This window comes from Sorex fumeus, unplaced genomic scaffold (genome assembly GCF_029834395.1).
Source record: "Sorex fumeus unplaced genomic scaffold, SorFum_2.1 ptg000148l, whole genome shotgun sequence".
Lineage (NCBI taxonomy): Eukaryota > Metazoa > Chordata > Mammalia > Eulipotyphla > Soricidae > Sorex > Sorex fumeus.
The window spans coordinates 532,852-549,826 of record NW_026606205.1 but is presented as its reverse complement, the minus strand read 5'-3'; the positions used below and the strand labels follow the sequence as shown (position 1 = coordinate 549,826).

General features: G+C 57.2%; 2 protein-coding genes across 2 annotated transcripts in view; one reads left to right on the top strand and one right to left on the bottom strand.

Moving 5' to 3' along the window:
• The window catches only part of ZNF384 (zinc finger protein 384), a 168,242-nt gene that overhangs the window by 50,343 nt on the left and 100,924 nt on the right, over positions 1 to 16,975 (top strand). The window lies entirely within an intron of this gene.
• PTMS (parathymosin) lies at positions 1,504 to 5,418 on the bottom strand. Its single transcript, XM_056106835.1, has 5 exons — positions 5,168 to 5,418; positions 2,514 to 2,585; positions 2,322 to 2,400; positions 2,133 to 2,194; positions 1,504 to 2,008 (listed from the first exon to the last, which is right to left on the bottom strand). Exons 1-5 carry the CDS (start codon positions 5,210 to 5,212, stop codon positions 1,958 to 1,960), a joined length of 309 nt encoding a protein of 102 aa, XP_055962810.1. The 5' UTR covers positions 5,213 to 5,418; the 3' UTR covers positions 1,504 to 1,957.

Below are 16,975 nucleotides of genomic sequence, written 5' to 3'. Positions count from 1 at the left end.
AAAATGTCTCAGGGGCAAATGGGTCATGAGTGGAAGAAAACAGGAGGTCGAGGGGCCAGAGCAATAGCACAGTGGAGAGGGCATTTGCCTTGCACGCAGCCAACCTGGGTTCGATCCTCAGCATCCCATATGGTCCCCGGAGCACCGCCAGGAGTCATTTCTGAGTGCAGAGCCAGGAGTTAACCCTGAGCATCACAGGGTGTGACCCCCCCAAAAAAAACACAGCAGGTCTAGGAAAGGGCACCCCAAGCCCAGAGAACAAATGCATTGGATTAACTCTTAACCATGTCCAAGTCACCATCTAAAGCATATTGATAGAGCAGGAATCCCCGAAACCTAACATTCTCCCCCATTTACAGATGACACTGAGAAAAGCTTAAATGAACAAACTTCGTGCCTTAGTTGAGGCACGCAGAGGAAAGCTGTGTGTGTGTGTGTGTGTGTGTGTGTGTATCGGGGCACGTGGAGACAAAAGCTCTGTGTGTGTGTGTGTTTGTGTGTGTGTGTGTGTGTGTGTGTACCAGGGCACGTGGAGACGAAAGCTCTGTGTGTGTGTGTATTGAGGCATGTGAAGATGAAAGGGGTGTGTGTATGTGTATTGGAGCGTGTGACGACAAAAGCTCGGTGTGTATGGGGCATGCGGAGATGAAAGGGGTGTGTGTGGGTATGTGAAGATGAAAGGTGTGAGTCTGTCTTGGGGCTTGTGAAGACAAAAGCTCAGTGTGCGCACATTGGGCTCAGGAAGATGAAAGAGGGGTGTGTGTGTGTGTGTGTATGTGTGTGTGTGTATATGTGTGTGTGTGTGTCAGGGCATGTGAAGATGAAAGGTGTGTGGGATCTTGTCCCTGAAACGCATTGCGTGTTGTATCCTGGGGAGAAGAGTCACACCCCTCCTCCCACTCAAACCCCTGTGGGCTCAGCTACCCACCGCCCCCCCAGTAATTCTGAATCAAAAAGGGAGCAGAAGTGAGAAATTCAGAAATCCTGCGGACCAAGTTCAACTCCAAAACAACACTCCGCAGAGCCGAAGCTGAACTGGCAAGGTGCCCGATGGTCTCCACCCCCCCCTTCCCCCGCACAGCACACCTGAGAGCCGCCACTTGGGTGTCCCTTCTATGTAGAGGGCATTGTCCATGCCCGGGGGTCCCCCCACCCTGAGTCCTCCCAGCCACGCCAAGGGCGGGACTTCCTGTTTCTGGACCTTGAGTGCAAGTTGCCAGTAGCTTTCCACTGGGCTGCCTGTCGGCGCCAGCGGTCTAGAAGGGGTGTGGGCTAGCACAGGAGTGTATTATAGGGGCTCAGTATCCCCAAGAGACGGATCAGGTCTTGAGAAACTGTGCCATGTGCCCACCCCGGCAGCACGGGGCACTCTGGTCTTCTTGGGGGAGGACACACGGTGAGTTTAATTAAGCTTGGGGGGCGGTGAAATACCCCAACCCCTCCCTCTCCGCGGCACTCACTGGGCCCACCCCCTCCCGGCAAGCAGGAGACAGGTTAAAAACAGAAGCGCGACCGTTTCTTTATTAAATTATACAAAAAAGGGGGAGAGGAGGGGGCAGCTGTGGGGCTCGGCCCCACCCCGGCCTGGCGCTGTCTGAGAGGGTCTGGGGGAGGCCCAGGGGATCAGGCAGGGGAGGGATGGCGGGATATGAGGCTGGGATGCAAAGGGGAGGACCCAGAGGCATCAGAGGAGGGACAGGGCGTGGGGGGGATGGGGAGGGGGGAGGACTGGGACGGGGGCGGCGGGGGGCAGGTTGGAAGGTGAACCATGGCAGTGAGGATGGAGGGACGGTGTCTGGAGGGGCGGCAATGAGGAGGGAGGCTGGGGGACACGGGGAGGTGGCAGCTCTGGGGTGGCCGAGCAGGCAGCCAGGTCAGGGCAGCCGCACTGGTCCGGTCCCAGCCGTCCGCGAGGACCCGAGGGGCCCTCCCACCCCCAGCCCGTTGGCAGGGGGGCTCATGCCGACGCCCCGTTCTCCGTCTTCTGCCGCTTGGGATCCGCTTCATCCTGTGGAGGGTTGGGTGGCAGTCAGGTGGGAGGCGGTGGGGGGGGTCCCCTGATACCACAGGGATGGGGACTCATGTCCACACGGTCCCCGACAGCCCTCCGGAGCCCACACCCCGGCTCAAACCTCATCCTCGGCAGCTCTCTTCAGCGCGGGCCCTTCGTCATCATCTTCTTCTTCTTCCTCATCTGAGGAGCCAGAAACGGGTGATTGGGGTAGGGCAGATGCCAGGACTGATGCCCCTCCACCCACAGGGGTCTCCCTCAGCCCTGCCTCGGGGGACTCCCTGGAGCCCGACCCCCCTGCCCCTCCCACCTTCTTCTTCCCCTTCATCCTCCTCCTCTCCGTCCTCCGCGGTTTCTTCCTCCTCCTCCTCAGCGCCGTTCTCCTCCTCCTGCGAAGACGGAACAGGGGAGGAGGGTGCGGAGGGGGGTCAAGACCAAGACCAAGGTGGGACCCCGGCTCCCCTCCCCCGGGTCAAGATCGCGGTGGGGGTGCCCCTCACACCTCCACCACTTCTTTCTTCCGCTCTTTCCGGCCGGCCTTCTCCTCCACCTTCTCCTTCTTCTCCTTCAGGTCCTGCGGGGGAGACAGGTGTCACCTCGTAGTCCCTGAGAACCAGCTGTTTCACCTTGAAGGTGGACACAGACCCCAGACACACACGGACACACACACACACACACACACACACACACACACACACAATCGCCTCCCCCAGACTCCAGGGAGGGCCGTGATGAGGACGGCACGTGGGGCCAAGGTACAGTGCACGCTCCACTCGGCCGGCAGCATGGGCTCAGCAAAGCAAATCCTCTCCATCTGCTCAGGCCTCCCCCCAGCCCCTGGGACCCCCGGCCTCAGCCCGGCTGGCCCTGCTCCCCAACTCCTTTTGTCTACCTTGGGGGTCTTTCCCCTGAATCACCTCTACGAGCCCCCCCTCCATCCCCATTCCTCTGGCTTCTACTTAAACAAAGTGCGGGAACCGCAAAGGCCTGGGTACCATCTCTGGCTCGCCCTCCCACACCCCTACTCAGTCTCTGTGTTGGGGGGGAGGGAGGGGGAGGGTGCACAGGTGGGGAAGGGCAGCCACCCCTCCAAGGAGTGTGAGGAAAGGATGTGAGATGCTGAAGAGAGTAAACAAACTCCCTGAATGCCTGTCGGGGTGGGACCTTTGAGAGGTCCTGTCCACCACTCACCCCGTTTCTCCCCCAAGCAAGCACCCCCGGGGATGTCCTCCTCCTCCCCTGCAGGAAGATGCTCTTCCAAGACTCCCCTTCTCTCTGGACACCTAGGCAGCGAGCGACACGCGGGTGTCTCTGGGATCAGGCACGGGGAGCAGCTGGTGTATCTGATTCCAGGGGGGTGGAAGTTTTTTGGGGGGATAAGAGAGCTCCTTGGGCGGCCGGGTCCTTGTGGAACTGGCCCAGGGAGGAAATGAGCTCTCACCCACTGGCAGGCTTCTCCGCCCCATCCCACTGGGCTGGGGCCGGGCAGGGCACTCCTGCTCAATGGGCTTCTCTGTTTTGCTTTGGGGGCCACACCTGGTGGTGCTCAGGGCTTACTCCTGGCTCCGTGCTCAAGGATCCTGGTGGGTTCGGGGCAGGCGAGGGGTGGGGATCGAACCCGGGCTGTCTGCATTCCCGGCAAGCACCCTCTCTGCTGTCCTGCGACTCCGGCCCCTACCTGGCATTTTCTTACGTAAGGGACTGGGGGACCCCCCCACCCCTTTTTAGGTCTGTTGGGTTTCCCATCTGCGACGATGAACGGAGGGAAGGGGGGAGGAGGCCAGAAGGGGAGGGGGGAGGAAGCCTCGGGGCCAAAGTCCAAGGGCCCTGGCAGGCCCTCTGCTCCCCTGTCCGGTTCCCTGGTCACTGTCCTTCCATGATCCCTTTTCCAGGAGGCTCTGTGACCTCGGCCTGGGGCTCAGCAGCTCCCTGGCCTCGTTCACCCGACACAGGCACACACTGACACAGGCTGATACCGATTCACACCCAGCCACAGAAAAGCGCCCACGCGCCCCGCAGACACATGGCCCGGTGTTTGGGCATCCTGGCACGCACCAGCCTGCAGCCACGCAGGCTCACAAAGCGGCAACATGGCTCCGGCCCCCCCAGACATGCAGCGGCTCACACGGGCAGGCCCGCACGCTGGCCGCCGGCGCCCGCATACAAAGGCGCCTCCTGGAAGCGGCGCCCGCCCGCGCGCGCGCGCGGCCCACCCGGCGGGCCTCGGGCACACCTCGGCGCCGGCCCCCCGCGCGGCCCCTTCCTCCCACCGTCTCCTCCGAACCCCGGGGGCTCGCCCCGTTCCCATCCCAGGCCCTCCGGGCAGCCTGGGGGACCCGAGCCCCCGCCTCTCCCCTCCTCAACGCCCCCCCATCCCTTCCTCCCCAAGGTCGGATTCCCAGCCCCCCCACCCCTGGCTGGATTAATTTCCCCCGGCGACATTCGGCAAAGGTCCCGAGGGAAATTAAAAGCAGGGCTGCGAAAAAAAGAGGCGAGCGGCGGAGAGGCCCGGGGGGCGCGCGGGCGGGGAGCCGGGGCGCCCGAGGTCGGCTCGGCTCGGCTCCGCGCCGCGCCAAGGCCAGGGCCGCGCCGCGCCTCCCCCCTGCGCGCCTCGGGAGATTCGGGGCTCCCATCGGGGGGGAGGTGGGAGCGAGGGGGGAAAGGCTATACAATGCAAGCTGCAGGCCAGCCTCGGAGGCATGGGAATAATCATCAGAGGTGACACCCGGGGTGGGGGTGGGGGGCGAGACCCCCCGGCAGGAGCCGTCGGCGGGGAAGGGCCGCGGGGCCCCGAGGGGAGGGGCGCAGCGTCAGCCGCCTCCCGCGGGAGCCTGTTTACACCCGCGGCACTCGGAGCGCCCGCGGCGGGGCGGGGCGGGGCGGGGGGCCGGGAGCCGCCGGGGCGCGCGGGCCCGGGGCCCCGGGAGGGGCGCGGACGGCGGCCGGGGCCGGAGCGGCGGCGGCGGCTGCGGCGGCGGCGGCGGCGCGCGGGGCCGCTAGGGGGCGCCGCGCGGGCCCGGGGAGGCAGCGGCAGGCCGGCGCGGGGGTGGGGGAGGGCGGAGTGGGGTCCGCGGGGACCCGGCGCCCGGGCGGCGCGGGGCCGTCGGGGGGCGGCCGGGGGTGGGGGGTGCAGGGCGCCGCCGCCCCCGCCCGTACCTTGGCGCTCAGCTCGGCCGCTGCCTCCACGCTCTTCTCCGACATGGTGCCGGGGCCGGGACGGCGGAACCTGGCGGCCGGGCGCGCGGGCGCGGCGGGGGTGGCTCCGGGGCCGGCACGCGCAGGGCTGCGGGCGGGCGGGGCGGGCGCTGCGGGCGCTGCGGGCCGGCGCGCTCCGGGGCCGCGATCGCTCGGTGCAAGGGCTCGTCGCCGCCGCCGCCGCCGCCCCCGCAAGCCGCAGAGCTGCCGCCGACCAGCCGCTGCCGCCCCCGGCCGGGGAACCCGCTTATAAAGGCGGCGCTGCCCGACGGGAGGGGCTTCCCAGGGGTGGGGCAGGCGGCCGCGGCGGCGGCGGCGGCGGCGGCCGGGAGGGGAGGGGAAGGCGCGGGGAGGGGGATGAAAGCGGAGGTTGGAGAGGTGGGGAGAGGAGGATGCGAGCGCGGGGAGGGAGAGCGGGAGAGGAGGGAGGGGGGGGACTCTGGAGAGACGGACGGACGCACGCGCCTACCCGAGCGAGGGAGCGGGACGAGAAGGTGGGAAGGGGTGGGGTTCCTGCGGGGAGGGGCCTCTGCAACCCCCCCCCCCCCTTCCAGCCCTGCGATCGTGCAGCCTGGCTTTTGGGGGCGGCCTGGAGGAGGAGGAGGAGGAGGATCCGAATCCGACTGGCCCGTGCTCCCCCCCAAAATAAATAGATAAATATATAAAGACCTGGAGGTTTTGCCCACGGGTGGGGTGGGGAGACAGATGGGAAAGACTGGGCAGGTATTTAGGAGAACCGCCTAGAGGAGAGGAAGAGGTCGGGGCGCTACTTCCAAGGGTGCTGCATTTTCGCCCTCTCGGCGCGCGCCCCTGTTCTTGCCGTTGGCCTTGTCTGACGCCCGGGGGCCGGAAAGGGGCAGCGCCCCCCGTCCCTCACCCCTAGTGGACCCCTGGCTGGGGTCTCCCGGTCCCCCGCCCCCGTGTCTCCTCATCCATCTCGGCTCGTGCCTTCCCCATGTTTCATTCCTCCGGCCTGCTCCCCTTTCCTCTCCGTCGTCGCTCCCCGCTCCGCTCCGCTGCGCCCCGGGTTCTCACCTCTTCTCCACTTTCTCACTTGCCCTCTCCCACCCTTTCCAGCCCGGCCCCTTCCCCGCCTCGCCGCTCTCGGCTGATCTGAGTCAGTCCCCTCGGCCCTTAGAAAGGATTTTTCCTCCCGGTGGGTCTTTTTGGCACCTTGGCCCCATAGCGCTTTGCTTCGTTGGTTGCCATCGATCTCCGTCCTGTATCAGAATCGCCTCCTGCCGGGGGTGGTCCAGGTCTGGGTCCCACCCATCCACCCCCCCACGCACACCAGGCTCGGCCTCAGTCTCTTTGGGGGGCATTCAGGGAAGCTTGGGAGGGTTTCCGGAGGGGAGAGGCGCGGCGGCGCGTGGAAAGGTCGGGAAGGTGGCGGGACCCTGGGCAGACGGACAAGGGCTTGGACGTGCGCGCGCTCCCTTATTTGTCCTGCTCGTTCTTCTCGTTTTTGAGTGTTTTTCTTCCGAGAGGCGGGCACTGCTCTCTCGTCGGTCGGGATGGGAGGGCTTGAAGGCACCAGGGTTGGGGTCCCGGGTGCGCACGTCCCCCCCCCACCCCAATCTCCCGTGCTGGTCCAAGCCCTCGCGGCCCCACCCAGGGCGGCCCCGTCCATCTGTCCCTGCCAGCCCCGCCGCGCGCCCTCGTTCTGCTCCGACGCCCTCCCCGGTCCTCGGCGCTCCCCGACCGGCCCCATCCCGGCTACTCTCGGGCCTCGCGTCTCGCCCCCTCCGCCCTCCCCCCCCCCCCCCCCGCCCCGCAGAGTCTCGCTGTCTCGCTCCCTCGCGACCGTCTCTTTCCTCTCCCTCCCACCCTCCTTTTCCTCTTCCCTCCTCTCCACCTCCCGGGCCCCGCCTGTTGTCTCGGACACCCTGCTGGGCTCTTACCCTGTTGCCCTGGTAACCGCCCCCTACTCCGGTCACCTCCACTCCCCTCCCCCCTCCAATCACCGCCGCCGACAACCTCCATCCACCTTCCTCCTATTTTTCCCCGGGAGCCAATAGGAATCCTGTTGCCAGGTGGAATGCTCATTTGAATCAGCCAATCCCGGAACCGAACCGCTTGCCCTGCCTTATATGGGGATTTGAGGAGGGCCACTCCCCCCACCCCAGCCCCACGGGGGACCGGCCCCTCCAGTGTCCTTTCTCCCGGCCCTGGCCGGTGTCGGGGACCCTCCCTGTCACCGGTCGGTCGGGGCCTGGCCTCGCAGGACCCTCACGAGGGACCACCGGGCTCCGAGTGGGGTGTGGGCCGGACTGTGGGCTGGGCCTCGGGGCCGGGGGTGGGAATGAGGTGTGATTGGGGAAGGCGAGGCGGAGGGAGCCGGGAATTTTGCCCAGGGAGGGGTGTCTGGGAGCGGAGGCAGCTGCAGTGGAAAATTCCAGGGAGATGGAGCGGCAGAGAATGGGAATCCTGCCCCTTAGGCCCCAGGGAGCGCCTTGAGAAGCAGAGTTTTGGCCCTTGGAGTCCATGGGGACCTCGAGGGGACAAAAGATCTAGGAAGCGGGAGACCGAGATCTCCTGCCTGTGCACAGACCCTTCCTCCCCGGGGCTTCTCTTCAGGAGGAAAAAGCTGGAAGTGAGACTTGGGATGACCTGGAAGGAAGATGAAGAAGGCTGAAGGCCACCCCCCTACCCACACACAGTCCTTGGGGGTCAGTCTCGGGCTCTGGAACCAGAGAGAGTAACCGATGCCAGCCTGTGTTTGCTCATTTCCAGGGAACCCTTGCAGAGGTCCTGCAGAGACTTGCCTGTGTATTCCTAGAGTTCTCTTACTCCCAAGCCCAACTGAGAATATTTCCCACCAGTTGCATGGGAAAGCTGTACGTACTTCTTACACATTTTCTGAAGGTGGCAAAAAAAAAAAAAGAGGCCAGCTGAGAAGCAGGAAAGGAGGCTGGCGACCCTGGAAACTGCCTTCTAGCCTGGCATCCTAAGAAATTACCTCACGATCATGTGGAAGGGCTTCATCTCCGGTTCCTTCTCATTCATAAGTGAATTCCTCTCTACAGCTTCCTGGGTTATCCCCCTTTGCCTATTTGCCTAATAGAGAAACGGCTCATGAAGGCCTAAGTGAGGATTCGAGGCCTTGAAGCCCAGAACTTGGGGTCCTCTTCTTTCTGTCTCCTTTTACCTTTTTATTTTTGCTTTTTGGGTCACACTCGGCGATGCACAGGTGTTCCTCCTGGCTCTGCACTCAGGAATCACTCCTGGCGGTGCTTGGGGAACCATATGGGATGCTGGGAATTGAACCCGGGTCAGCCGCCTGCAAGGCAAACGCCCTATCCGCTGTGCTATCTCTCCAGCCCTGGGTTTGGTTTATTTTGGGCCGTATCTGGTGATGCTAGAGAAGTGAGTGCTTTGTGCTCAGGGTTTGCTCTTTATTTTTTTTCTCTCTCTTTTGGGTTATACCTGGCCCCTTTCGGAGAGCCTGGCAGCTACCGAGAGTATCTCGCCCCCACGGCAGAGCCTGGCAAGCTACCGGTGGCGTATTTGATATGCCAAAAATAATAACAACAATTTGTTGTGAGATGATACTGGTGCCCGCTCAAGCAAATCAATGAACAACGGGAGAACAGTGCTACAGTGCTACAGTGGGTTATACCTGGCGATGCACAGGGGTTACTCCTGGCTCTGCACTCAGAAATTACTCCTGATGGTGCTCAGGGGACTATATGGGATGCTGGGAAGCGAACCCAGGTCAACCGCATGCAAGGCAAACTCCCTACCTGCTATGCTATCACTCCAGTCCCTCAGGGTGTGGTCTTTTTGCTTTTTGGGTCACCCAGCAATGCTCAGGGGTTATTCCTGGCTCTGCACTCAGGAATTACTCCTGGCGGTGCTCAGGGGACAATATGGGATGCTGGGAATCGAACCTAGGTTGGCTGTGTGCAAGGCAAACGCCCTACCTGCTGTGCTATCGCTCTAGCCCCTCAGGGTTTGCTCTTGACAGTGTTTAGGGGATCCTTCAGGACCTGAAGTCAAACCCAGGCCTCTTACATGCAAAGCATGTACTCAGCCTGAGAGCTATCTCTCTGGCCCTTCTCATTCTGTTTCTAATCCCCGTTTTGATTCCAGTGACCTTATATTCCACCTTTCATTTTTTCCTTTGCAATCCATGCCTGCATTTTCCAAAGTTGGACTCCTAAGATGAACTCTTAGGCATCTAAGCCAGCATAACCTTAATGCTGTTGGTTTGAGTGTGTGGCCCACACAACGGTCATTAACTCATCACAGAATGTTCATTAACCCCAGGAAGGCGTATTTATTCCTATGGACACTACCCGACAACTTTCATGCACCAGCAACTTTGACTCACATCTAACTACAGGGTCATTAAACACATTTTTCTTTTTCTCTTTTGGTTTATTTTTGTTTGGGGGCCACACCCGGCAATGCTCAGGGATTCTTCCTGACTCTTTCTGGACTTGGGGATCAATCACTCCTGGTGGGCTTGGGGGACCAAGTGGGGGTGCCAGATATTGGTCATACCAGGATTAATCTCATGCAAAGTAAGCACCCTACCTGCTGTATTATCTCCCCAGCGTTTCTTTCCTTCTTTCTTCCTCATTCCTTTTTTTTTCTTTTTGGGTCATAGGGGTTCCTCCTGGTTCTGCACTCAGGAATTACTCCTTATGTTGCTCGGGGGACCATATGGGATGCTGGAAATCGAACCCAGGTCGGCCGCATGTAAGGCAAACGCCCTACCTGCTGTGCTATTGCTCCAGCCCCCTTATTCCTTCTTTTTTCTCCCTTTCTTCCCTCCCTCCCTACTCGCTCCTTCCTTCTTTCTCCTTCCTTTCTTCTTTCTCTTTTTCTTTGCTTGCCTACTTCTCTTTCTTTCTTTCTTTCTTTCTTTCTTTCTTTCTTTCTTTCTCTTTCTTCTGTGCCTTACCCAGCTTTGCTCAGGGCTCAGGGGACCCGTTGAGATGCTGGGGATCAAGCATGCATCAGCCACACACAAGGCAAGCACCTTCCCTCCTGTCCTACCTCCCTGACCCATTCAGGTTTCTTGTTATCCTTGCTATCAAGCTTCAGCTGCTGTAGTTTAACAGACGTGTTGGGTCCTTCTCAGTGGGAAACACAGTGCTATGTGGCAGACACAGAACTGAATGAAAGTGACATGGACCCTGCCTACAAGGAACAGAGGAAGTGCTCTCAGGAAGTCACAGCACAACTTAAGAAGAAGGAATCCAGAACCTTCTCTCAACTGGATTGGAGCCCCTGTGCCAAGTCCCTGGGTCTTCCTTTCCGGGAAAGCCTCCCTGAGCTCTGCTGATCATCTCTTGTTCCCAGCAGCCGAAAGAACTTCTTTGGTCCCTCCACTCCTCCTGCCATCTCTGGTGACACAGTAGCAGGACACTGTGCACCCAGGAAGAGGTGCTCATTGCCTAGCTCTACACTCAACTCTGTGGGCTCAGTCTCAGCTTTCACCATCTTCTTTCTTCGCATAGGCAGAGGACCCCCAGAACATGATGCCAGGGTATGTCAGCTGGTCAGTTACTCGAATCTTCTCTCTCTCTTTTTTTTTTTTTTTTGCTAACACCCAGCTATGTTTAAAAATCACTTCTGACTGGGATTAGGGGGCCATGTGTAGTGCAAGGTATAAACCCAGGTAGGCCGCATGCAAGCACACGCCCTTACCCACTATATATCTCTCCAGCCCTAGCAACTAAAGCTTCTCCTTCTTCTTCTTCTTCTTCTTCTTCTTCTTCTTCTTCTTCTTCTTCTTCTTCTTCTTCTTCTTCTTCTTCTTCTTCTCCTCCTCCTCCTCCTCCTCCTCCTCCTCCACCTCCTCCTCCTCCTCCTCCTCCTCCACCTTCTCCTCCTCCTCCTCCTCCTCCTCCTCCTCCTCCTCCTTCTCTTCCTCCTCCTCCTCCTCCTTCTTTTCTTTTTGGATCACACCCAGCGATGCTCAGGGGTTCTCCTGCCTCTTCACTCAGGAATTACTCCTGGCATTGCTCGGGGGACCCAATGGGATGCTGGGAATTGAACTCGGGTCGGCCTCATGCAAGGCAAATGCCCTACCTGTTATACTATCCCTCCGGCCCTACAAATAAACTTCAATGGTGTTTCTACTTCCCCAATAATTTTTTCTTTAGTAGGCAGAGAGACAACTGGCTATTGTCTCTCTATAAATTAAATTGTTTTACGGGGCTAGAGCAATAGAACGGCCAGTAGGGTGCTTGCTTTGCAATGCAAGCAACCTGGGTTTAATCCCCAGCACCACATATGGTCTCCTGAGCCCTACCAGAAATGATCCCTGAGCACAGAGCCAGGAATAAGTCCTGAGCACTGCTAAATGTGCCCCCCCAAATTTTTTTTTTTTAAAAATCATTACTGTTTTATTTGAGAGGGGTACATTTTTTATTTCTTTTTGGGTCACACCTGGCGATGCACAGGGGTTACTCCTTGATCATGCACTCAGGAATTACTCCTGGTGATGCTCGGAGGACCATATGGGATGCTGGAAACGGAACCCAGATCGGCCATGTGCAAGGCAAATGCCCTACCCACTGTACTATCACTCCTGCCCCAGAGAGGGGTACATACTTGGTGAAATGCAAGAGAAATGCCTTAAGCCTTAACCCTGGTACTATCTCTCAGAGCCTCCTAATAAGATTTAAGCTGCCATACTGGACAGCACCGCGAGACCAGGCTCTTCCCCTGCCTCTTCTTGTGAACCTCCATTTCCTTGGCCTTTGCGGTGTGCTGTCCATAGAAAGCCAACTGCAGCTCTGGCCTTTGGGTTGAAGGTCACCTGGGCCAGTGCTGTCTTATACTTGACCGCCCATGCATGTTTGTTCCGGTTTCCACACTTTCACAGATCAAACAGCCTCTCCTGCTCCAGCAGAGAGAAAAGTCGCCCATGAAAGACTGGAAACATGGAAGCAGCAGAGACTTCTTTTGTTCAGAAAACAAAAGGCTGAATCAGGGGGCTGGAGCAATAGCACAGCGGGAAGGGCGTTTGCCTTGCATGCAGCCGGACCCGACCCGCGTTCGATTCCCAGCATCCCATATGGTCCCCCAGCACCGTCAGGAGTAATTCCTGAGTGCATGAGCCAGGAGCAAAAGAAAAAAAAAAAAGGCCAGGAGGAGCCAGTGACCATGCTAATGGCCCTGAAATCTTACCTCAGAGGCCTGATGTTCTCTCTGCACACCCTGCGGTCTGCCTCTAGCAGGCCCCTCCTTAGTTCTAAGCTTCCACCAACACATCCCTCAAACAGCAGTGACTCTGGCACTGACTCTCTGCTCCTCATTCCTCATTTTCTTTCTTTTTTTCTTTTTTCTTTTTTTGCTATTTTGGGTCACACCCAGCGATGATGCTCGGGGTTCCTCCTGGCTCTGCACTCGGGAATTACTCCTGGCGGTGCTTGGGGGACCCTATGGGATGCTGGGAATCGAACCCAGGTCGGCTGTGTGCAAGGCAAACACCCTCTCAGCTATACCATCACTCCGGCCCCTCAGTGCTCATTTTCCCTGCTGCTGAAACCCCATCTGAAATCCCCAGGTGCTCTGGTTCCTGCAGCAGTTGCAGCCCCTCACCCAATTGCAAATGGCCCAGGGGCTCTAATGTGACTTTCCTCCCCTTCCCTAGCCCAACCCATTCCCTTTCTTTTTCTTTTTTTTCCTTTTTGGGTTACACCCAGTGTTGCACAGGGGTTCCTCCTGGCTCATGCACTCAGGAATGACTCCTGGTGGTGCTCACCCTATGGGATGCTGGGAATCGAACCCGGGTCGGCCGCGCGCAAGGCAAATGCCCTCCCCGCTGTGCTATCGCTCCAGCACTCCCCATTCCCCTTCTAAACAGGCCTTGACCTCCTCTGGCATATAAACGGCCCTGCTCCATGGCTTGTCTAGGCCCTGGCTCTGGGCTGAGATCTCCAGAACCTTCTTGGGATGGGGACAAGTCGGGTTCCCACTCTGCTGGAAGGCAGTGCCCCACCCACCGCTCGACCTCCTCGGACATATAAACGACCCAATCTGGAGACTCACCAAGCTGCTAAAGCCACTTAGTTTAGCAGCTCCTGGAGCATGCGGCCGCATCTGCCAAATTTCACATCCAGTGGTGGGGCTCTTGCCTTGTACACAGCAAGTTGGATGGAAAAGTTACTTAGAAACCCACTCAGCTCAGTGACTGGAAACAATTACACAGAAAGCTCAGCTAGAACCTATCAGGCTCAGGAAATCCTCAGACAATGACTTCAGTCACTCCATTGTGAGATATATGTTGTAACAAGAAATATAGAGTCAATTATTTTGTGCCTGCTGAGGGAGGCAGGCTGAGGGGGAGGCGGAGATCTGGGAACATTGGTTGGGGGAAGGTCATCCTGGTGGTAGGACTTGGTGTTGCAATGTTGGTTACCGAAAGGACTGTATTATGAACAGCTTTGTCACAGTGTTTAAATAAAGTTTCAAACATTAGAATCAAAATCAATATTCCTGAGTGAATGCTCTTCTTTCCCAATCCCATCCTGCCTCTGCTCCAGGAGTTCACACCCTGGGTGGCATCAAGTGGCATTAACACATTGATGCTAGCACTATGATGATTTGTGTTCGTTAAGTCAAATCTCAGTGCGAGCCACTGGTGCTATGCACCAGGGTCAATGATCATGATTTAATTCATATTTTCTCTCTGTGTGTGTGTGTGTGTGTGTGTGTGTGAGTGTGTGTTTGGAGGTGGGCACACCCACCTGTGGGTTGGGCTTACTCCTGGGGTGCTCAGGACACAATATGAAGTAGCAGGGATCAAACCCTGATCACCCGCATGCAAGCCAAGCACCTTCCTGCTGTATTTTCTCTCCAGCTCTTTAATTACTTTTTTTTTTTTATTACTTTTTGGGTCACTCCTCCTGGCTCTGCACTCAGGAATCACTCCTGACAGTGCTCAGGGGACCATATGGGATGCTGGGATTAGAACCCCGGTCGGCCGCGTGCAAGGCAAAAGCCCTACCCGCTGTGCTATTGCTCCAGCCCCTAATTACATATTTTCTATCTTCAGCATCTACCTCCATACCTGACATACTGTGGAAGATCTGCATACGCTGCTTTATTCTATCCCAGATACAAAGAGACGAGAATAATTTTCTGACATAAAGCTTTTTGGCAGCTTCCCGTAGCCTGCAGAATAAAATCGAGCCGTATAGAGAGTACTTTAAAAATCTGGTCTCAGGGCCAGAGAGATAGTACAGTAGATAAAATGCTGGCCTTGCACACAGCCAACCCATGTTCAATCCCTGGCACCCCATAAGGTCCCCTGAGCACCACCAGGAATGACCCCTGAGGACAGAGCCAGGAGCAAGCCCTCATCACAGCTGGGTGTGGTCCCCAAACAAAAATAAAGTCTAGTCTCTTTTTGGGCTGGGGAGATAGTCCAGTGGGAGATAGATAGTCCAGTGGTAGAGCATTTGCTTGGGACACAGCCTTTTTAGATCCCCAAATACCATATTTATTTATTATTATTATTATTATTATTATTATTTTGCTTTTTGGGTCATACCTGGCGATGCACAGGGGTTATTCCTAGCTCTGCACTCAGGAGTCACTCCTGGTGGTGCTCAGGGGACCATATGGCATGCTGGAAATCGAACCCGGGTCGGCCACATGCAAGGCAAACGCCCTCCCCGCTGTGCTCTCTCTCCAGCCCTGCAAGGGCCCATATTTATTTATTTACTTATTTATTATTGTTATTATTTGCTTTTTGAGTCACACCCAGCGATGCACAGGAGTTACTCCTGGTTCATATACTCAGGAATTACTCCTGGTAGTGCTCGGGGGACCCTAAGGGATGCTGGGAATCGAACCCGGGTCGGCCGCGTGCAAGTCAAACACCCTCCCCGCTGTACTATCTCTCCAGCCCCCCAAGGGCCCATATTTAATCCACCAAACTCCTCCAGGAGTGATCCCTAAGTGAGGTCCCAAAACAAAACCCAAAAAATCATCTGAGCTCTTTAACCTCAATCTCCCCCACCCCCACGTTCCTTATCTTTACTGCTGCTGTTGCCAGCCCCTTAATACATATTTTTCCATCTTCAGCACCTACCTCCGTACCTGACATACTGTGGAAGAACTACATACGTTGCTTTATTCTATCCCAGATACAAAGAGACGAGAATGATTTTCTGACATAAAGCTTTTGGAGGGGCTGGAGCGATAGCACAGCGGTAGGGCATTTGCCTTGCACGCGGCCGACCCGGGTTCGATCCCCGGCATCCCATAGGGTCCCCCGAGCACCACCAGGAGTAATTCCTGAGTGCATGAGCCAGGAGGAACCCTTGTGCATCACTGGGTGTGACCCAAAAAGCAAAAAAACAAAAAAAAACAGAGGTGGAATTCTTTAGCTGCAGTGCTCCTGCTCATTCTGGTGGGGTGCTCACACAGTGCTCCCCAGGAGGCATGGTCCTGGATGAGGTGTTTGTGCATCTTTATGTGTGTGTGTGTGTGTGTGTGTGTGTGTGTGTGAGAGAGAGAGAGAGAGAGAGAGAGAGAGATGGGGTAGGCAAACACTCCACTCTAATTGAATTTTCTGCCTGGAATGCCTTCCGCCTCTCTCCACCCCACAGCTAAGTTGATCACTGCCTCTTCTGAGTTCTGAGCCATTCAAACCCTTGCCTTATTTCAATCTTTTTTTTTTTTTTTTTTTTGCTTTTTGGGTTGGACTGATAGTACAGCGGGTAGGGTAGGGCGTTTGCCTTGCAAGCGGCCGACCTGGCCGGCCCAGGTTCGATTCCTCCGCCTCTCTCGGAGAGCCCGGCAAGCTACTGAGAGTATCTCGCCCGTACGGCAAAGCCTGGAAAGCTACCTGGGACGTATTCGATATGCCAAATACAGTAACAAGTGTCAACAAGTGTCACAATGGAGATGTTACTGGGCCCACTTGAGCAAATCGATGAACAACGGGAGGACAATGACAGTGACAGTGCTTTTTGGGTCACATCTGGGAATGCACAGGGGTTACTCCTGACTCTGCACTCAGGAATTACTCCTGGCAGTGCTCAGGGGACCAGATGGGATTATGGGATGCTGGGAATCGAACCCGGGTCAGCCGCATGCAAGGCAAATGCCCTATCACTGTGCTATTGCTCCAGCCCCCCATTTCTTTTTTTTTTTTTTTTTGCTTTTTGGGTCACACCCAGTGATGCACAGGGGTTATTCCTGGTTGATGCACTCAGGAATTACTCCTGGCCGTGCTCGGGGCACCATGTGGGATGCTAGGAATCGAACCCGTGTCAGCCGCGTGCAAGGCAAACACTCTACCTGCTGTGCTATTGCTCCAGACCCTACAGTAATGTTTTGTCTGCCTCATCCCCCACCCCCTTTTCCTCCCTCCTCTGCACTCGGTAATTTGAGTTCTGCTGTCAGAGTCGAAGGGTTTATTTCCTACTCACCTTGTCCGTTCCCCTTCTCTGTTTCTTCATATAGCACACGTGTGAGATCATCTGGCATTTGTCCTTCCTCCCACTTATCATGCTTAATATGACACCCTCCAGTCCCATCCACATCACAAAAAAGATAATATTTCATCTTTTTTTTTTTTTGAGTGGGGGAATCAAGGGTCATTTCTGGTGATTCTCAATTGATGGATCAGCAGCTCGATATAGGGGACCTATGAATGTGGGGGTGCTTATGCTCTGTGGGGCTGGGAATTGCCTGATCGGGGGACCAGCTGGTGACAGGGATTGAGCCAGGATTAACCGCATGCAGAGCATGTAGCTTTTTTTTTTTTCTTATTGGGTCACACCCCGCGATGCACAG

Coding starts and splice junctions, on each gene's coding strand:
- PTMS (XM_056106835.1), bottom strand. CDS start 5,212: ATGTCGGAGAAGAGCGTGGAGGCAGCGGCCGAGCTGAGCGCCAAG. Junction 2,586..5,167: donor CGGCCGAGCTGAGCGCCAAG/GTACGGGCGGGG, acceptor TCTCCCCCGCAG/GACCTGAAGGAGAAGAAGGA. Junction 2,009..2,132: donor AGAGAGCTGCCGAGGATGAG/GTTTGAGCCGGG, acceptor AACCCTCCACAG/GATGAAGCGGATCCCAAGCG.